This window comes from Oryctolagus cuniculus, chromosome 8 (assembly GCF_051225735.1).
Source record: "Oryctolagus cuniculus isolate XC-2025 breed Fujian yellow rabbit chromosome 8, ASM5122573v1, whole genome shotgun sequence".
Lineage (NCBI taxonomy): Eukaryota > Metazoa > Chordata > Mammalia > Lagomorpha > Leporidae > Oryctolagus > Oryctolagus cuniculus.
This window is the reverse complement of record NC_142874.1, coordinates 41706552-41727198: the sequence shown is the minus strand read 5'-3', so window position 1 is coordinate 41727198 and position 20647 is coordinate 41706552. Positions and strand designations below refer to the sequence as shown.

Sequence of the window (20647 nt, the reverse complement as noted above, 5' to 3'; positions counted from 1 at the left end):
TGTTTATAAAAATAAAAACACATATGAATGATCAAAAACCGAAACACAGATTCTCCTTAAAGAAATCAAGTTTGGATTATGAGGTCAAAGGAGGCAGCACATCTTTAGTGGCAAATATATGATGCAATAAAATCCAATGGAATATTCAGAGACTTTCATTTACATAAGACAGACATTCAATTCATCTCATTTTTTATTCAGGTACAGTTGGTTGCCAGACGAGAGATATTAGCAATACAGGAATACTGTCGGTTACACTTTCAGTTATTTTTAAATTCATTGTTTTCTTTCTACAGAAGATAGATGTCAAGAAGCGCAACACGAGAGCACACCAGGCTCTCAGGCTGGTCATGGCTCCTGTTACGGCACGCGAGAGTTCCGTTACCTTAGGAGACTTGAGCTCTCCTCGCCTCCAGTTGGTGTCGATTCTGTGCTGTCTGATGTATGCACTTTTCCATGGACTGTGTATGAAACCTGGTTTTATTACTTTTCTTCTCTTGATGTGCAATGGTTCATCAATTCCTAAAGTGTTAAAGAGTTCAGGAGTATAACTGCCTTCACCAATAATAAACACCACACATTTTCAAATGTATCTCATTTTCCTCAATGCTCAAAACCACTGAAATGCAGGACATTGTCCAATACTGAATACTGTTATTACGGCATGTAAAATTAATATATGGCATATTTTTACATTCAGTATTTCATTTCTTTCTCAAAATGACTGCAGGAAATGTTGATGAGGATATGAAGAAATTGAAGTGCTTGTGTACTCTTGTAACGCAAAGTGGTGAAGCCATGGAAAACAGCAGAGTGGCTCCTCAAAACACTTTAGCACAGAAGTAATGTATGACCTCGCAGTTCCACTTCTGGATATATACCCTAACCTCTCTAGAAATGAGAGACCCCAACAGATATACAGCTGTACATTCATGTTCGTTCACAGCCGTATCATTAATAACTGTCAAAAGGGGGAAATAATCCAGTGTCCACTGGCAGGTGAATGGGTCAACAAAATATGGTTTTTACATACAGCAGGGTATCACACAGCCTTAAAAAAGAAGGAAATTCTGACCCACGTTATGACACAGATGGACCCTGAAGACATGCTAAGTTAAGGAAGCCAGTCACAAAGAGACAATGCTGTATGATTTCACCCACCTGAGATCCCCGGAGCAGTAAAACGTAGGGGGACAAAAAGCACAAGGGTGGCTGCTGGGGGCTCGGGGGAGGAGGGGGAAGAGCTGCCCACAGCAAGTATGGAGGCTCAGCTAGGCAAGAGGAAGAAGCTCTAGAGGTGCATGGCGGTGACCCTGCACAAAACGTGAAGCACCCGGCACCACTTCCAGATGGTTACATGACAGATTTTGTTATGGCTTTGTCACCACTTTGTAAAAAGACATCTAAAACGGACTCTATGGTAAAGGTAAGGCAGAGCTATGAACCCCACGTTCTGTATACAGATAATTGAGAAGGAAGGTTTCACAGATTACTCCTTGCCCTAGACAGGGTAGAAGCAGGATCAGAAACCTAGTATATGGGGTCTCCTCCTCAAAGCTTTACCAACCTGGCCTAACTGTCAACGTTCCCCACATGACCTTGAGCACCACGAAAGACAGGACCACCCACAGAGTTACCTGGGTCATGTTCTATGACTCTTTCTCAAAAGTTTTGCCTCTCTAAAGCAAGTAATATTTTGTCAAAAATGCTATTTTCCTACATGTTTGCTGGAAAGCGGAGAGCTCTCCCTTGAATTAGTATGCGCAAGGTCTACTCCTCTACTGAGACAGGGTATTCAAAAACACAGGCTTCAGGAATACACGCTCCGTGACAGGAAGAAAATGGCAGGTCGCTGCTGTCTTACCAGCATTTAAGAATACAGTCTAGCTCACTGGAGACATTCAATAAATATTCATGGAAGGAACAAACAATCACTGAATAGTTGGGTACTTAATTGATAATATAACTTTGGGGTTTCCTTTAAATTATCCTCATCTTGACTTTTTCATTGTTGAACTCATGTAGGTGAATTTAAATGAAGACCCATTCTTTTATAGGGTGTCAAACTTCTCTCTCTCCTTTTCTCAATGACCCACTACTTTATTCTACCTGCACATCAAATGCACTCATTTTTATTTTCCCTACTTGTTTTCAGCATCGCTTTCCTTTTCCGAAGCATCGATTTACGCTCCATGCAGCTTTGAGTCTTACCCTCTTCTTTGCATTTCTCTCTCCAGAGAAGGTTGTCCTCAGCCAAGATTCTCCAGTAGCGGCACGTCTGAGCCGCCTGTAGCAGGTCTTTGGGTTCCAGGAATGAAAGCACGTAAAGTGCCAGCTATGAAAAAGAAGAGACGCATAGTATACCCACATTTTAAAGAACAATTTACAGAAACAAGTGCATTATTATCCATAGGATAAAATACTTGCATATAGATGTAACTTGACATTATAATTTCTAAAATTATGTGACAGTAACTTTCATCTTTTTTTTAAAGTTTGTTTATTCATTTGAGAGGCAGAGTGAGACAGAGAGAGAGGGAGAAAGACAGAAAGTATCTTCCATCTGCTGGTTTACTCCCCAGATGTGTGCAACAGCCAGGGCTGGCCAGGCTGAAACCAGGAGCCAGATCCAGCAGTCTCCCATGTGGGTGGCAGGGACCCAAGCATGTGCGCCATTGTCTGCTGCCACCAGGATGCACTGGAAGCAAAGCAGCCGGGACTCACACCCGCACTCTGACATGGGACGTGGGCCTCCCTAATGGCAGCTTCACCTGCTGTAAGCGCAACGCCTGCCCTGTATCTTCAATCTTAACAAATATGCAGTAGACTAAAAACAAGCACCATCCTGGTTTTTATGAACTTTCCTAACGCTACCTCTTCAAAGAACACTTAACTAACGCCTCAGTCTCTGCTCTTTCCTTTCCTCTGTGAGCTTCAGCTCAATAATTTAACTGTATTACTTGTTTAAAATTACTCTCTCCCTCTACAGTATACATTCACTGAACACCACCTGAATGCTTGCCTCATGGTCTGATAATAAGATTCTACAGGTTCTCTGTGGTTCAATTTCATGTCATTTATTTTTTTTAAAGATTTTTTTTAATTTATTTTACTTGAAAGTCAGAGTTACACAGAGAGAGGTAGGGACAGAGAGAGAGAGAGAGAGAGAGAGAGAAAGGTCTTCCATCTGCTGGTTCACTCCCAAGATGGCTGCAACGGCCGGAGCTGTGCCGATGCGAAGCCAGGAGCCAGAAGCTTCTTTCGGGTCTCCCACATGGGTGCAGGGGCCCAAGCACTTGGGCCATCTTCTATTGCTCTCCCCAGGCCACAGCAGAGAGCTGGATCGGAAGAGGAGCAGCCGGGACTAGAACCAGCGCCCATACTGGATGCCGGTGCTTCAGGCCAGGGCGTTAAGCCGATGCACCATAGCGTCGGCCCTTCATATCATTTCTAAGAGGTAGATATATAACTGGATTCTAATTACTTTACATTGCTTATAGAGATTTTCTTGATGGGCTACACAGAGTTGCATATTTGAGCTAGCTCTGTGATTTAAAAAGTTTATTTATAGTATCTTTTTTAATGTGCATAAAGTCAATTTAAATAAAAAAGAAAAGGGAAGAGGAAAATGGAAGCCTCTGACAATGCTGATTCAAGTAGCCTCACATGTCACACAAGAAACTTAAATTATGATATCTGGAGAAAAGTTCATCAAAGAACGATAAAGTTATGACAAGGATTAACATTAACCATCACTTAAAGGGTCAAGGGTCATATAGGGAATAAAGCAAAACAACAATTTGAGGTTTTTTTGTTGCTAAGTAGGAATTACATGATATAAATAACCACTTCTCAATGACTTTATATGTACAGAGTTCCACATCAATCACATATTTATGGAGCACATTCTATATACAAAGTGCTCCAACCAGCCAGTATTCAATTTAATACCATTATTGATAAGTGACAGTGGAAAACTTTTTGCAAGATAATTAATTACCTTTGGTCTACCAGAGAAGACCACTCAGTGTTATGTACAGAAATGGAGTCACTTAAACAAAGGTATAACTATATTTAATAACCTATGCATGTGTGCATATACGTATGTGTATACACATAAACAAATGCACGCACCTCTCTTTCAATATTGTACTTTTTAACAGGTACTCCATAAAGCCAGTTAATTACAATAAAAGTTTAGGCAAGTTGGCATACTGTCAGCATAGTAGTAATGTGAAGTCATCATATGATTAATTTATGTGGAATTATAATTTAGCACAGAAATTTTCAGACAGAGTACAAGAGATGCTAATTAAAGCCTGATATATGGAGAACCACGATACAAAAATATCACAATTCTTTGGTTATCTGAGTTAGAAATCAAGCAGTTTACAGAAATAGCCAATGGATACTGCATGCTAGGAAACAACAAATCCAGAACAGCCTGGGTTTCAAGAATACAACCCCGGGGGCCAGTGCTGTGGTGGGTAAAGCTGCCACCTGCAGGGCCGGCATCCCATGTGGGCGCCAGCTTGAGTCCTGGCTGCTCCACTCCCCATCCAGCTCTCTACTAATGCTCATGGGAAAGCAGCAGAAAATGGCCCAACTCCTTGGGCCCCTGTACTAACGTGGGAGACCCAGATGAAGCTCCTGGCTACTTCCTAGCCCAGCTCTGGCCACTGCAGCCATTTGGGGCATGAACCAGCAGATGGAAGACCTCTTTCTCTCTCTGCCTCTGTTGCTCCCTCTCTGTAACTCTGTGACATTCAAATAAACAAACAAATCTTAAAAAAGCACAACTCCAACTCAGCAAGTAAAATTTCCTTCATTAATACTGATTAGGAGGTTGTCTAATCCAATGTCTACATGCATTAAAAGAGAAATGCAAAGAAACATTCAGGTGTTCAAGAAAGCTGAAGTGCTAACACCACATATGGCACATTTTCCTTTAAAATGGCAAAGGCCCTAACTCAACCATGAACTTATTAAATGTTCATCTATTTACTTTGAGACCCTTCCATATAGGTAATGCAGAACACATACAAAGCAAAACAGAGAATGTGAATAAAAAGATCAGCATCGGGAAAAATACACACCAGAAGATTTTAACCAGGGAAAAAGTGGAACACGAGTTTGTTGGCAACAATGCTTTACGTGGTGTTTGAATTAAACTGCCAAGCAAAAGGGGAAGAGAAATTCGTTACATGATTCCTACTGTTGCGGGGAAGGATAGTAGCCCCTCAAGGGAAGCCAGGTTTCTCATGTAGGGGGCTGAAATGGTCCCCTCAAATCTGCATGGTGAGGTCTGAACCCTGAATGGGGCAGAATTAGCAAGCGGGACCTCTGGGAGGTAACTGGGTCATGGAATTGAGCTCTCGTGCAGCAGACTAATATGCCCTTAAAAGTAGGCCCTCAGGATTCTCGAGCCCTCTCTGGGCACACCATGTGATGACGCAGGAGATGGAGGTCTCCAGACCCACACAAAGGGGGCCTACGCCAGAACCCAACCACGCTGCCACCGTGATCAGACTTCCCAGCTCCAGGACTGTGAGGAACGAAGTGTTGCTGTTGATAAGCCACGTACTTTGCTGCAGCAGACAGAACTGAAGACGTTTTGGCAACACTGGTACAGAGCTACAGTACAGTCTTCTTGTAGCCCACTCAAACGGTCTAGCCCAAGCAGTTTTTCTACTCATTTGGTTTAAAGGGAAAACCCACATTAATAATTCTTCCTAATGATCACTCTGCCTTTAAGAGACAGAAACTCTTAAATTGAAAAACCTATTTCAGATAATTATACCTTTTCCTTGCCAAAATTTATAATTTCAGAGTTGCTATTTATCTTTCCCTGAAACCTATATATAAAAGGCCACCACATTGTAAAAAGCAGCCAACACTTACCCAGAATCGCTATGGTTTAGTAGACTAATCAAGGGGAAAAATTAAGAGAAAAAAGAAAACGTTGGCTGATTCTATGTTCATTTTAAGTTTTGTTCTAGATCACCTACTGTACCAACTGCAATTTTCTGGACATTTAATTATAAAAGAGGGAGAATGCTATTTATCACAGGCCTCCCATCTGACATGTAGTGAGATTTCTGTCAAAGCTTTTGAAATTAATCAGAAAATGTTGGTAAAGAGTTTGGAAACATGTTCACAGAAATTCTAAGAAAAACATTGTAAGTACAATTCCTGCCATGAAATAATAATACTTTAATATGATAATGCTAATATTAAAATGTATTAATATGATATTTAGTATTTAATATGATATTTAACACCATATTTAATATGATAATGCTAACTAAGACTTAGATCTATACCACTATTTCTCCACATATAAAATAAAGCATTTTCTAATTCGGATAATTTTTTTTTCTTGTTGCTGAAACCAGAATGAAATGTAGACACAGATCTGCTAAGCCACGGCACTCTCTTATTCTGTTCGGTTTCACCTTTTCCCCAGCCAATCTTTAAAAGAACATTTAAGCCAAGATTTATACTAGTTATTGACAATTTAGGCTTAGTTGTTAGACTCTTCAAAATATTTCCATATTCTGACTATAAATCACATTTGTATGTTAAGAAGTTACTATAGAAATCCAAATAAAACAAAAGCAAACCAAAAAGAACTCATAACTTTTAGAGATAAGAAGACAAATTACACTATGAGGAAGTCTGCATTTTCACAGAACTACTATCCTGTGAAATAAGGATACCAGGGGAAGCTGAAGACTATCCCAAGGCTGAATAAGTTCACTTCTGGTCAAATACTCAAGAGTTTCCCGTTATTAATGTCCTTCTGGAAGCAAACAGCTTAGCTTATACTGCTTTCATAAGTCAAATCTATTCAAAGGTTTCAATTTTAGAATGAGCTAGCAAAAATAAAAATTTTTTTTTGGAGGGGCTGGTGTTGTGGCACACTGGGTAAGGCCACAGCCTGCAACACTGGCATTCCATATGGGTGCCAATTTGTGTCCCAGCTGTACCATTTCAGATCCAGTTCCCTGCTAATGCACCTGGGAAAGCAGCAGAAGATGGCCCTAGCGCATAAGCCCCTGCATCCATGTAGGGTACCTGGATGAGAGGGGGAAGGAAGAGAATCTGCTGGATCACTCCTTAAATGCCACAACAGACAGATCTATGCCAGGCCAAAGCCAGGAACTCCACTGCAGTCTCTGAAACAGGTGAAGGGATCCAAGTACTTGGGGCATCTTCCATTGACCCAAAGCACATTAGCAGGAAGCTGATTGCAAGCAGAGCAACAGGGACTCAAATGTTGCAAGTGGCTTAACATGCTGCACCACCTAACCTGCCCCTGCATAGTGCCACCGACTGCTATATTATTCACATCTGCTGAAGAAATGAAACTATGTAGTCTTCAGTAGTAATAAAAGTATTACAACTAAACTATACCTTATTTATACAGTCAAGAATGTCCATATGCTCATACTGAGTCTATAATAAAAACGAGTGCTAGTTTACATAAAAACAGAAAAATAAAAAGGTATAAATAATCCTCAAAGAAGTATCATAAGAATGTAACTGGCATGAGAAACTGTGTATGTGTGTATAAAATGGAGATAAGAGAAAAATGACATTAACTGAAAAAGACACACTTGTAAAATTCTATGTGTTTTAAAATAATTATACAATATAAATACCAGGGAACTACAACTCAACAGATTCATAAATCTATTGGTCTTGAAGAGACTTAGGATAACGAAACAAAATAAGATAAAAACAAATAAGTTTTTTTTAAATAAAAATCAGAATTTTCAAAAAACCCACTATAATGAACATACCAGAAAAACGAAAGGATAAGCTTCAAATCACCTGTGAAAATGTAGCCACATTAGTGAAACTCAATAGTTCCTCTCAGATACATCACTTATTCAAGTAGTGAAAAGAAGCTGCAGTCCATAAGCATACTTCACTCTGACAATGACATTATTAAGTCACAGCAGTCTGTATCAATTCACAGCCCTCTTTACCACTAATTAAGTGTTAAAAGTGACAACACTAAATACCATAATAAGCATGGCGATGTCTAAAGGTGGTGGCTCTTGAGATATATATGAAGTAGCACCCCGTGAAGAATGGAACTGGCGCTCCTTACCTCTTTAGGGAGCAAAGAAATGAAGTCCCGCTGAAACTGGGGCTCTATCACTTGCATCATATGCTTTACTTGCGTAGGTTCACAACTGTCAATGAGTTCATCTAATGCAAGCAATTTCTCTGGTCCACTCCAGCTCTATCAAAGAATTAAAAATTTCATTTTAACAGGTATCACAAATTATAAACTCATTAAGGAAACCCCACAAGCACATTCAATCAAATTTGAACAAGAAAGAATCATATAAACAGTAGCTACTTACAGCAACATTTCCCCCAGAAGTCACTGGGGTCTTATCAAATTTTCTATCTTTTCTTGTCAAAACTTTTGAAAATCAGTGGTTTCAGCAGAAAAAAATATTTTTATTACATAATTATAATAGTTTTATGTTCATCTGCCATCCAGAAACTGATGGAGAAACTGAAATTTTATCTGAGAAACATTAATTTGTGTTACTGAATAAATAGGGAATATTTACGATTTTTCTTTCTCTATAATCTTTCTAGTAGTTACCATAAAATTTGATGGCTTTAATAAGGCACCCATCTAAGAGTTAGGACATCAGCAGAATCATTTAGAGAAAAATTAATAACTACATATGGAGCATCTGAGATGTGTCTTCCACAAATTCAAAGAATTTTGATTTGTTATGTGAAAGTATTTTCAGATACACAACAGAAAATAAAAAATAGAAGCCTAGTAGTAAGTTGAGAATATGAACAAAGATCTAAAGAAGGAAGGACATAAAGTGCTACGTTATAGAAAAACAAAAATACATAATTATATTTTGAAAATATGAGTTCCTTTAAACAATGCCAGGGGATTACAAACAAGTTCTTTTTTCAGGTGAGGAACACCCATGCACAAAAGCCAAGGAAACCCCAAAAAGCTATGTGAATAATTAAAATGTCAAAGTCTCACAATAATCATGCAAAACATTTAAATAACCTTGTATTACTTATACTTAAGGGAAAGAACACCCATGAGCAGGTCTTTATTTCCGGAAAACTATGCTGATCTTAGTACCAATTTAAATTATTATGTCCAAGGGCCTGCACTGTGGCGTAGCGGGTAAAGCTGCTGCCTGCTTCGCTGGCATCCCATATGGGCACTGTTTCATGTCCTGGCTGCTCCACTTCCTGTTCAGTTCCCCGTTAATAGCCTGGAAAAGCAGAAGATGCCCCAAGTACCCGGGCCCCTGCATCCCACGTGGGAGACACGGAAGAAACTCCTGGCTCCTAGCTTTGGCCTGGCCCAGCCCCAGCTATTGCAGCTATCCGGGGAGTGAACAAGCAGATGGAAAATCTCTCTCTCTCTCTCTCTTTCTTTCTTTCTCTCTCTCCCCCCTCTGTAACTCTTTCAAATAATAAATATTTTTAAAAATTAATTATTATGTCCATTTTAGTTGTAGGTAAATAGAAAATAATAGGTGAGTTTTGGAGCTAGAAAGACGTGGATTTTGACATTCCATTTCTTAAACAAGGAAACTTGAATTCTGTAATGTGAAATACATAATTGGAAAGTATTTTTAAAAGCATTTGCCCGTTTGTTGTAGTCTACAATAAACTTCATTTCTTTGATCATGCAGTTTATAGCGGCCTTACTAAACACTTCAATAATATTTCACTACTTCCATAATATTTGAGTCCTTCTCTTTTACGTCTACACATACTTGGAACATTCACCTTTAGTAATCACTTGTATCACTTTTGATCAGCGTGAGGAACTACCTAGAGAAACTAAAAATACTAACATACATGTCTACACATTAGTTAGACATTTGATTATTCAGTTTGGTTTCCTTTACCCAAATTCAAACGCTGAGGTTCAAAGAAGTTCACAACTTACCTCTTTGACAATGTGGCCAATCTCCACTCCTTTCTGACCATTAAAAAAAATAACATAAACTACCTTACCGACTGACATCTCTCCCAGGATTTGAGGTCATTTTTTCTAATATGTTGTCTCTCTTGAGCTCTATCATAGGGGACTCGTGGCCACTTGGGGTGACAAGTAACTATACTGACTCAAAATGCAGCTTTAATTAAGGAACTTGATGACAGAATAATGTTAGTTTAACTGTCTTAATCGCCTTTGCAAATATGAAAGCCTATTTTAATGATGTTTCTGGAAGTGCTTATGGTTTTTCTATGAAAATTTTTATAGGAAAATAAAATTATCCATGTAAGTTTCTCCAGTAAAGAATGACAAATCTTTCAATGTATAACTTCTCTACATACTTTACATGTAATTACTTAAATTAATAGCTACTATGACTATGTCTAAAGTAAAAAAACTGTATGTATACTTATGTTTTCAGTTAATGCATTATTACTATTTCTTAAAAAGGAAGGGATAAAAAAATCAGTATCGATACATGGCACATAACCACTAATAGATGAGCAGTCCCTTTGATCAAAGCTTTTGGAGGGTAGAGTGTAGACGTTTAAAAAAGAAGCCTGGACAGAAGCTAAACAACCAGTTCAGATCTGTAAATGTCTGGAACAATGTCATAAACGTCTCCTTTTATAAGACAAAGTCACAACAAAAATTATGCTTATATAGCAAAATGTTTCTAAGACTGCAATGGTCTTTTAAGCAATATCTTTATTTTGTTTTAAAGTATATTTAAGAAGGGTCAAATCAAAATTATATCTCAATTTAAGTTATGTAGTTATTAGTCTGTGATATGTCTGTATTGAGAAGAATATCATTAATAAAGATTAGTACCATAAGCTATAATTACACAGTAAAAGACTGTTTCTACTGCCCACATCTATTCAACAGTTTAATTATTTAAGAACCGTATCTCTTAGGTGCATGGTCTGAACCATTTGGATAGCCTTTCTCTCTCCAGTATGGATTTCTTCCCTGAACTCTAGATCTGTATATAAAATTATTCTCTCAATATTTATTCTTAGATACAATAGAAACTTAACATGTCCACAATCTTTCTCTCCAGATCTGCACTTGTTTCAGTAAGATGTAACTACATTCTACTACTTTCCCAGGCTAAGAACTCGGGAGGCATCCCTGTCTCCTCTTTCTCTCAGCATCAGATGGCTCTCATGCAAATGATTTCTATGGTCTCAAATTTCAAAATACATCCAGAATCTGACCATTACCACACTGGTCTAAGCCACTGGTATCTATCTCCCAGATTATCCCCATAACCCTCGGACTGATTTCTGTTGCTTGCCTTTGTCATGGCTGCTCTATTCTCCACACAGTCCTCAACGATTCCGTTGAAAATCAAAACCTTCCAGTGACTTCCTACTTCAGTCAAAATAAAAGCCAGAGCCCTCAGGCTGCGTACAGGTTCTAACATCCTATCACTCTCCTTCTTTCTCACAGTCTTTCTCTGAGCCTCAGACACTCCAGACAAGCTCTACTTGAGTCTTTTCCCTTGCGGCCTGGAACAGTCTTCTCCCTGGACATCAACATGGCTTGGCTGTCTCACTACCTCCCCCGGAATCTTCTCTGGAAAACATTTCTTTTCTTTCTCGCTTTTTGTTTCTTTTTTCTTTCTCTCTCTTTAAAAGGATTATTTATCTATTTTGAAATTCAGAGCTACAGAGAGACAGTGAGAGATCCTCCATCTGCTGGTTCACTCCCCAGATGGCTGCAACGGCCAGCTCTGGGTCAGGCCAAAGCCAGGAGCCAGGTACTTCATCCAGGGTCTCTCATTGTGGGTGTAGGGGTCCAAACACTTGGGTCATCTTCCACTGCTTGTCTCAGGCAATTAGCAGGGAGCTGGATCAGAAGTGGGGCAGCTAGAACAGGAACCAGTGCCCACATAGATGCCAGTGTTGCAGGAAGCGGCTTTACCCCCTATGCAATGCTGGTCCCTGGGCACCATTTCTAAAATTGCCAACCAGTTCCAACCTTCCTAACCCAACCTCTCCTGACTGGAATGTAAGTTCCATGAAAAGGAGTTTTTATGTGTTTTACTCACAGTTGTACCCAAGGCCCAAAGTAGGGCCTAGCTCAAATCACCTGCTCCATAAATATTTGAGTAAATGAATGAATGGATGCCTAAAGAGACAAATATTGCACCAACACCATCTCAAAACTCCCTATAGAGTGTTTCTATTTCTTATTTTGATGGTATCACTGAACATGCTTGCTTGGTCTGGTTGTAAGAGTGGCTTCAAATTTTGCATATATATGTTACTTTGCAGCAAAGGAATATGCATTGATTAGAAAACCTTACCGTTAATGACCCTAACTCGACCTTCACAGTAGTAACGTGGGAGCATACTAAGGGGTTAGGAAAAACATTCCAGGTCTAGGAAGAACCACGAGAAGCAAGTTTTAATTTGTGGGCAGAACCACAAATGCAAATTTGACAATGCCCCATGGAAATGGTATCTATTTCAGGTAAACCGGAGCCTCCAGGCAGCAGGGAAGAGCAGAAGGAGCACTGAACTGCAGCCAGTAGCCTGGGTGTCACCAGTAAACTAACTGTGGGACTGCATGCGAGTTTGTCAACACGACCAGGGGCCTGGGCCCGACCACTGGTTCACTGGGACAGGTGGAACGTTATGAGTCACAGCCCAGCATCAGAGTACGGTTCGGTGGTCAGGATGAGGACGCATCCACTGTTGACGCAGGCGACTTCAAACCAAGGTTTGGGAACCACTGGTACCCGTGCTCCTTAGCGTCCCCATCAGATGTGGTGCATCCTGCATTCTGACTTTGGTGGTCCCGCAGCCCAGTTCCATGTGGCAGAGAACCACTCCCCCAACACCTCTGGGGGCTGCCCAGTCTGTCGGAACTGCTCCAGAGCACAGGACCGACCGTGCCCCACTCCACTGGGGCTCTTCTCAGCAAGCTCAATTTCATATCAAATTCTAACTCAAAACAATAGGATCCAGGTTTTACTTTCTGAAGAAACAAAGAATCAGTCTTCCCACTTGTGAAATATTACAGACAGACACAACATTTCCCCTTAGTCTTCTCTGGCCAAATATGTGACTTTGTTCAACTTTTCCATATGTAACAAGGCTTCTTAATCATACTGCACCAAATACAATTTCAAAGTAATAACAGATCCATCCTCTTTTGGCACCATGCTGTAGGATTTTAATCTTTGGTTGACTAGCAAATCAGACTTAAATAAAATAAATCAGAAAACATGTACGATTTCGGTGTTACCATGAAACTTGATTAAATCCTTCAACAAGTAGTATTTACTCCATTTTTAATATCAAAACAGTATTTTATACTTTATCTTTGTAATATTTTGAGTATAAAGACTTTTTCAAAGTATTCACAGCTTTAATGCAAATATGCTTTGATTAGAATGACATTTATATAATGCGAAAGCTCTTTCACATACTTTAATCACCAGTATTAATAGCCCCCTTTTAAATCCGAGAGAACTGAGCACCACAAAGGCCGTTTCTCCAGTATATTTCCATGCACAGCTTTAAGCACATTTTCGTGTTTCCTCCCTTTTGACAACATTTTATTTAGTTTTTTATCTCTTTTATCAGGTATGAAAATAAAGGGCAAGAGTGGTTACATAATATCAATCACATTAGCCAGGTATTAAGAGGCAAAGCCAAAATCTGAACCAAGAGCTTTACTTTCTAAGTCATACGTGCATATTCTCTTAGGATGCCTCTGAATGTAAATTTCAACATAAAAGAATATTCACTAAAAGTTTCCTGTGAGAAACCACGTATCCATATCCACATCATATAAACAAACTCAATTGACTCCCTCCTACAAAATTAACACTCAGAAGCATCAATCTGGTTACCATAACAGTAGAATCAATGGCTACCGAAAATCCAAAAGGTACAAAATTTCTGCTTTTTGTTTTTGTCTTTAATTTCCTCTTCCGTTTTGCAGGGGCATTCTGTCTCGGTTTTCTTTTACCCAAAATGGTGTCTCGTCTGTTCTCATGCAATTTATACATTGAATGCAGAGTACTTTGTCAGAATGGATGGAACTGGACCAAAACAATGTTGTACCACTGCCTCAGGAGCGACAGCGGAACAGGGAGGGGACACGTGCTCCATTTTGCTTGTTAAGCAACAGAGAAGTCATCATTAAATGCCCGCCCAGCACAGCTGCAGAAATCGCAGCAGTTTAATTACCCCTCAATTACACCACACAGGTCAACTTGCGACTCCTCCACTTTACTACGGAATTACGTCTCTCTACAAGTTCCGCATTAAAGCACTGTACGCCTTCAGGCAAGTGATTCGTTTCTAGTTACTTTGGCATCCACCTGGAAAATAAAGGGCAGTGTACAATGCTGAGGCCCTGGGAGTGTCAGACTTAGACACCGACGCAAAAGAGTAAGCTCCACAGCCACGGGTCTAGTTGACCTTTTGTTGTTATAGATTTCTTTGCTACAGAGTATTTATCTATTAAAAAAACCAACCAACCAACCAACCAGCCAGCCAGCCAGCCAGCCAACCACACTACAGTTGTATACCTGCAGGGATAATTCCACATGTTATTACTGTTACCTACGTTTTTCTCACTGTACCTACTTCTCATGTGAAGAAACAAGCAAATGCTTTTCAAAGGACCAAAAGCTGGCCTCACATTTCGTAGTTTATCAAGTCTCAATGATTCTAAGAAGCAAGTCTTTCTTTTTTTACAATTAAATTCAGCTGCATCAAACAATCTACAGTGTTTCAGGTTTGTTGAAATACAGTAGGTGGGAACATTTGGACATTTTATTAAGGAAAGCATGAGCCAAACAAGCAAACACACTCCAGACGATGATCTAAAATATCCATACATGACAAAATAATATGCATAAATGCCTGCTACTATCAATCAATATTAGCGACGTCCCTTAAAACCAGGCAATACTCTAAGTAAGTAACTAGCAAAGAATAATTTGGCTCTCTAAAATTTTAAAACAAACGGGCCCTACCACCAAAAAAAAAAATTAAATCTTACTCTGAAGTACCTTCTGACAACAAACTTTTTCATCTAAAATAAGCATTTTGGAAGAATGCTGTTTACAATGACGATAAAACCATTACTAATGGTGTAACTTCAAGTCATGTTGGCATTTTCTCCTAACAATGGTATGAAATCAGCTCTGCACTATTCTTGAATGCTCTGTTGCGTGCACTACGTGCGTGTGCAAGCTTGAAACACACACCCTATTCCCATCTCCTGGGCTTAATCAGAGATGACTCAACCTTTAAAATATTTCTTTACCACTACATAAATGTCTGTGATTTATTTTCACCTCGTATTGATGGACAAATTTCTTTTTCACAGAATAAAATCTAAAAATTTAAACTTCTGAGAGCCTATAAGAAAAAAATAAAAATTAATTTTAAAAATTAAAACTATCATGACCTATGGTAAAAGAATCTAGGGAGAGGTAGAGGTAGGAATTATCCTTGGTAAGTTTAGTCAATAAATGACTACAAAAACTCAAAAAAAAAATCTTTCATTCTAGTGACTAATCACATTTTAAAAACAGTAAAATACAAGTTTCATCCATGTACTGCAGAGAGCGGGCATCTGAGCACGCTTGACATGGGATGGATGGATGTCTGCAGTGGGAGGCTGTCCTTTATGTTGTCTCCGCCCACTGATGTCAGCAGTGGCCTTCCCCTAAACCCCTTAGTGGTAACAACCAAACTGGGGCTTCAGACACCCTGGTCTCAACCGAGGGAAAAGTCGATCCCTGCTGAGAACCTGGGCTTGAATTGTTCAGTTACCTATCCAAAAAAAAAAAAAAAAAAAAAAAAGTTCTTAGTTTTTCTGAAATAATTTTTTTAATTAGCTATTTGAAAGTAACGTTGCTTCAAGTGAATTTTCCAGCTATGAAGAAAAAAATGGAGATATTTATTTTGTTTTTGGCCCAGTAAATAAAATATTGGGATTTACATAAGTGAATATCTTAAAAATCTAAAACACCAGATACAATATTTTCTTTTTTAACCATTACCCCTGTATTCATTCACTAAATAACCAAACATTCAAGCAACCAGAGGCGATGAAATGCATTCACTTTATATTAGTATGATGGCTATTATCAGATTATCTTCACTTTATAACATTTATATTATTTATTATTTGCAGAATAATTGAGTACTTAATCCATGCTATTTTGTTAAACATTTAATTTATATGCATTACCTTTCAGGAAGAAGAGCTAAATTGATTTAATATCACTATCAAGTTATAAAATTCACAATACTCAAGGTTTGGTTGTAACTAGTCTTCCTAGCAAATATTCAAAGAACTTAAAAACCAGTAAAATGAAGTGATGAGAATTTGAGCCCGCTGATGAAAAGAGGCTGCATCAACTCTACAAAGGTAGTCACGATAGGGAAGTTATCTCTAATATTAATAAACAGAGTTCTTAAAGTGCTCTTAAATGCCTAACAGCAATGCAGTCTGGAAAACAAGAGGACATTCAACAATCCAGAAATGCAAAAATAAAGGAGAAAGGAAGAAAGGTCTTATTATTTCAAAAGCAGTAAAAAGCACATACTCACACAAAATGAGCGCTGGACTTTCTTAACCATTATATTTAAAGGGAGTGTCCTATTCTCTAGCAGCATTTTTAAATCGAGATATGCATATATATATCCATAAGTAAACACTTCAGCAGTCCCACCACACCCACCATACTGTGCCAGCCATCACCACTAACCAATTCCAGAACATTCCCATCATCCAAGAAGAAACCCCATACCTACCAGTAGTTAGTTCCAATCCTCATTTCCCCCTAGTGCTCTGGCAACCACTTACTTACTTTCTATCTCTATGGATTTGCCTGCTCTGGACATTTCAAACAGACAGAATCGACATGTGGTCTTTTAGGGCTGGCTTCTTTCACTTAGCACAATGTTTTCAAGGTTCACCATCGTGTAGCATGCGACCATACTTGATTCATTTTTTTAAAATTATGACTAACTCTTTATGTTTTGCAGTAACTAAAGGAGGCATTTCAAGGACAGAACTTAGATATGTCACCTGAAACATTTTCAGCCACTCCTGGAGGCCTGTAGGTGGTTGGACAGATGTAATTCGGCGCCGTTGTTGCCCTTGGCCATTGGCTGCTCTCAGGTCCCCAAAAGTTGTTGGTGTTGCTGAACATGGTACAAGCCCAGTGGTACTACCAAAAACAAATTTTTAAAAAAGAGTACAAGCAAAATTAACATTGATTAGGTATAATAGGCTCTGATTTAATAAGAATGATCTAGCAGACTTCAAACATTAAAGCAATTATTACTTTTATTTGCTTATTCCCAGAGAGCAGGGCTACACAAAACCTACTTTCTATTCTTAGAGTTAAGTTTCTTCCTCCTACATAACCACCTGTTATTAGCCTGGCAGTGGTAATTGCATCCAAATGACAGAATCTCCTTGGCCAAACTGAAAGTTACTGATTATATATAAATAATGTTCAATATTTCCCTGGACTATGCAGGCCCTACTTCTACAGTCAGGTCTTCAGTGACATAACTAAGTACAGCTAGATTTTTTTTTTTTTTTTAATAATAAAGGGTATCAAACTAGTAAAGCTTAACAAGTAATTAAATGTAGAAATACTATGTTCATACGTTTTGGATTTCACTAGCTGTATTATTCCTATATTTGCTCCAGAGGCCTTCAAAATTATTTATAATATCCATCTATTTCTCTCCAATTTTACATTGTTATTTATAGAGCATGGTCTAGATTCTGACAGGAATTAGCCTTGATTAGAAACATATTTATTAAAAATTGGAATTTAAAACTTATTATATACAAAATTAAATAAGTGAACTTAAACATGCCCAACAATTTGAAATGTCAAACAATTTTAAAAACCTAAAATTCAATTCTGCCACTAGTAGAATAAGGGAGTAAGATAATCTAGGTCTAAAATTACCTGTCTTAAAGAATAACTTACAGCACAAACAATGCAGCTATCAACACGTTAGTAATGCACTGGACTTTATTTTCTAATTCCTATACCTAATTTAATTTGTCTCAAGGCAACTTGAGCATCTCCATTTTAGAGACATGAGGAAAACAGAACCAGGAGGATTTGGTTAATAAAGTTATATTTATGGAGCAGGTATTTAGCATAGCAGTTAAAACTCCACTTGGGAGTCCAGCAACCCAGATTGAAGTACCTGGGTTTGAATCCCAAGGCTGCTCAAGATTCTAGCTTAGTAACATGCAGCCCTGGGAGGCAGTGAGGGAAGGCTCAAATGCTGGAGTCCCCATCACCCAGCTCCAGCTGTTGTTGCAGGCTCTTGGAGGAGTGAACCAGCAAATAGGAGAGCTCTCCCTATTTCTGTATCTCTCTCTTTCTCTCTGTGTCTGTCTGCCTTTCAAATATAATAAAACTTTCAACAAATCTATCCTTTCTTCTTTCAAATTCAAACTCTATTTTTTCCCTCCAACATAAAATAGAATGTGTTTATAAACTTAAATTTTCTAAGAAAAAGCCAATGGAAAATTATAGTTTCATGTTATTACCTAACCTGTCAAAAAATATCACAAAACATCAAATATATACCTTAGCAACAGACAGAGTCTTCAAAAAGACATGGAAACAAAGATGCTGTTTGGTCTAATTTTGTTTTAGTAAGACTGTATGTTGCAAGGCAAAAAAAAAATTGCCTTTTCAGATGTTTCCTCAATATAAAACATAAGTAACTACTAAAGACAAATTTTACTAAAACATATTCTATAATAAAAATTTAGTATTCATTCTTTATAACTACCTCATAAACAACTTAATACCTTTGTCTTGGTATCAGCCATATGAATAGACCATCAAAAGAGTAAGGTTGATTGGAATATATCCATTTTCAAAAGAGCTTTAACAGTTAGTTCAACATTAAACTCAAGAAATACTTTATCAAGGCTGGAAGGAAAACGTAAAATGAAGAGAATAGCTTCGCTTGTCTCTCTGTCCCTCCACACCCTCTGGTGGAAGTGCCAAACACAGTAAAATTGTCAAAAGGCAGAGGCAGAGGGAGGGGGATGGATGAGGAAAATCACACAGAGAAGCAGTGGCCGGAGATAGCTTGCTTTTCTATTTTGTATCATCTTCCCATTTTTTAATATGTGCAATTATCCTAACTTCTACATTTCAAAAAGAATACTTGAAAAAATGCTTCCCACAAGTGAAATAAAAATAAACTACTCCTCTGAAAAAGGAGATGCATTCTGCCACAATGTTTAAAATTAAAAAAACTTATGTCTGATAAATGTTCATTTTATTACATCTGATAAAACAAAAATAACTCAAAATATTTTGAGAAGAAAGAATGCCATTGACCATGGAGTTCTTATAGTTTCTATGGCTAACTTTCAGTTACTTGAAGAAATGACAATTATGTTTTTAAAAGACCAAAGAAAGCTCTTAAGACACCTTTGTCATTTAAATTGTAAATTACTGCATTCTAAGTGACATCTAAAGCCATTTTTAATTGGCTGGGTAATAGATATTGTGCCTAAGTTAGCCTAATTAGCGTGAGACTGGGAAAAGTTTTACACTGATGCAAAATCCAAAAATGATGGACTGAAGCAGGAAACAAAACTACAATTGTATTTAGTTGTTATGGAAACTATTCTTCTAGTGTAGAAATGTATGTGGTAGAAAAAAATAGGATCTACCAGACCAATAATGGCTACACATTAATCTCATGAAACTTAGCTAGTAATCGTGAGATTTATTTCACTGCTAATAAATTTATCTCCAATCTCACATATATAAATATTCACTCTAGAATAGCTGTTGCTATAGTAACAAAATACATTTGCTCACATTCCTATTTTATGTGGTACTTTTGAAAATTTCTTAAAAACTATGGTTTTAAAATTCTGTCCACAGGAGAAAATTCTGCTCGTGTCTTGCTTCAACATTTCAGCAACAAAATACAAACTATAGTAGTAGCCCTTCTTTTCTTAAAGTAATGTATTTCTCAATTTTCATTAATCTTAAAATATGTGAGAACAGTCAAAAGTACTAGTAGCATTCTTAGTCTATGAGAATGAACTGAAAGAAATGCTTTCAGAATCAACTCTTTAAAAAGCATGAGAATAGCGACAGAATCCATTATATTTAATATTACCTTGTATATTCTGAGACCTTGCATGGTTTCTTTCCCAGTGAAAAAGAACGAACCTCAGAACCATGGTCCAACTTTCTTTTCATCTAGAAGATAAAACCAAAAAAAAAAAAAAAAAAAGATAGAGATACTTCTTTTAAAAATCACCTGTCAACTATCAAATCTTGAGTTAATATTTTAATTTTTGAATTTTCATATACCTACAATGGTAATTCGGCAGTTAATTAACATAGAAAATGAAGTTTCATAGTTTCTTCTATTTGTTCCACTTTGCTTTACTCTTAACAAACTGAAAGGAGTAATATTTTGTATAGAAGAGCAGTGTATTGTGATTAAAAAATTGACAGTCATCATCTATATTCTTTGAGAGTAATTTATCTTTCAAGTTTTCCAGTCTAATGACCAGCATGAAGAAAAATCTCATATTAGTCCATATAGAAAAACAGCATATTTAACATGCCTT

General features: G+C 37.8%; 1 protein-coding gene across 12 annotated transcripts in view; it reads right to left on the bottom strand.

Moving 5' to 3' along the window:
* The window catches only part of FBXW7 (F-box and WD repeat domain containing 7), a 212832-nt gene that overhangs the window by 9256 nt on the left and 182929 nt on the right, over nt 1-20647 (bottom strand). For all 12 annotated transcript variants that reach the window (XM_089302354.1, XM_089302350.1, XM_089302351.1 and 9 more), the window contains 5 exons: nt 20188-20270; nt 17087-17228; nt 8120-8254; nt 2212-2335; nt 386-522 (listed from right to left, as the gene is read on the bottom strand). In XM_089302354.1, coding sequence (XP_089158480.1) covers nt 386-522; nt 2212-2335; nt 8120-8254; nt 17087-17228; nt 20188-20270 — 621 coding nt within the window. The remainder of the gene's footprint in view (nt 1-385; nt 523-2211; nt 2336-8119; nt 8255-17086; nt 17229-20187; nt 20271-20647) is intronic.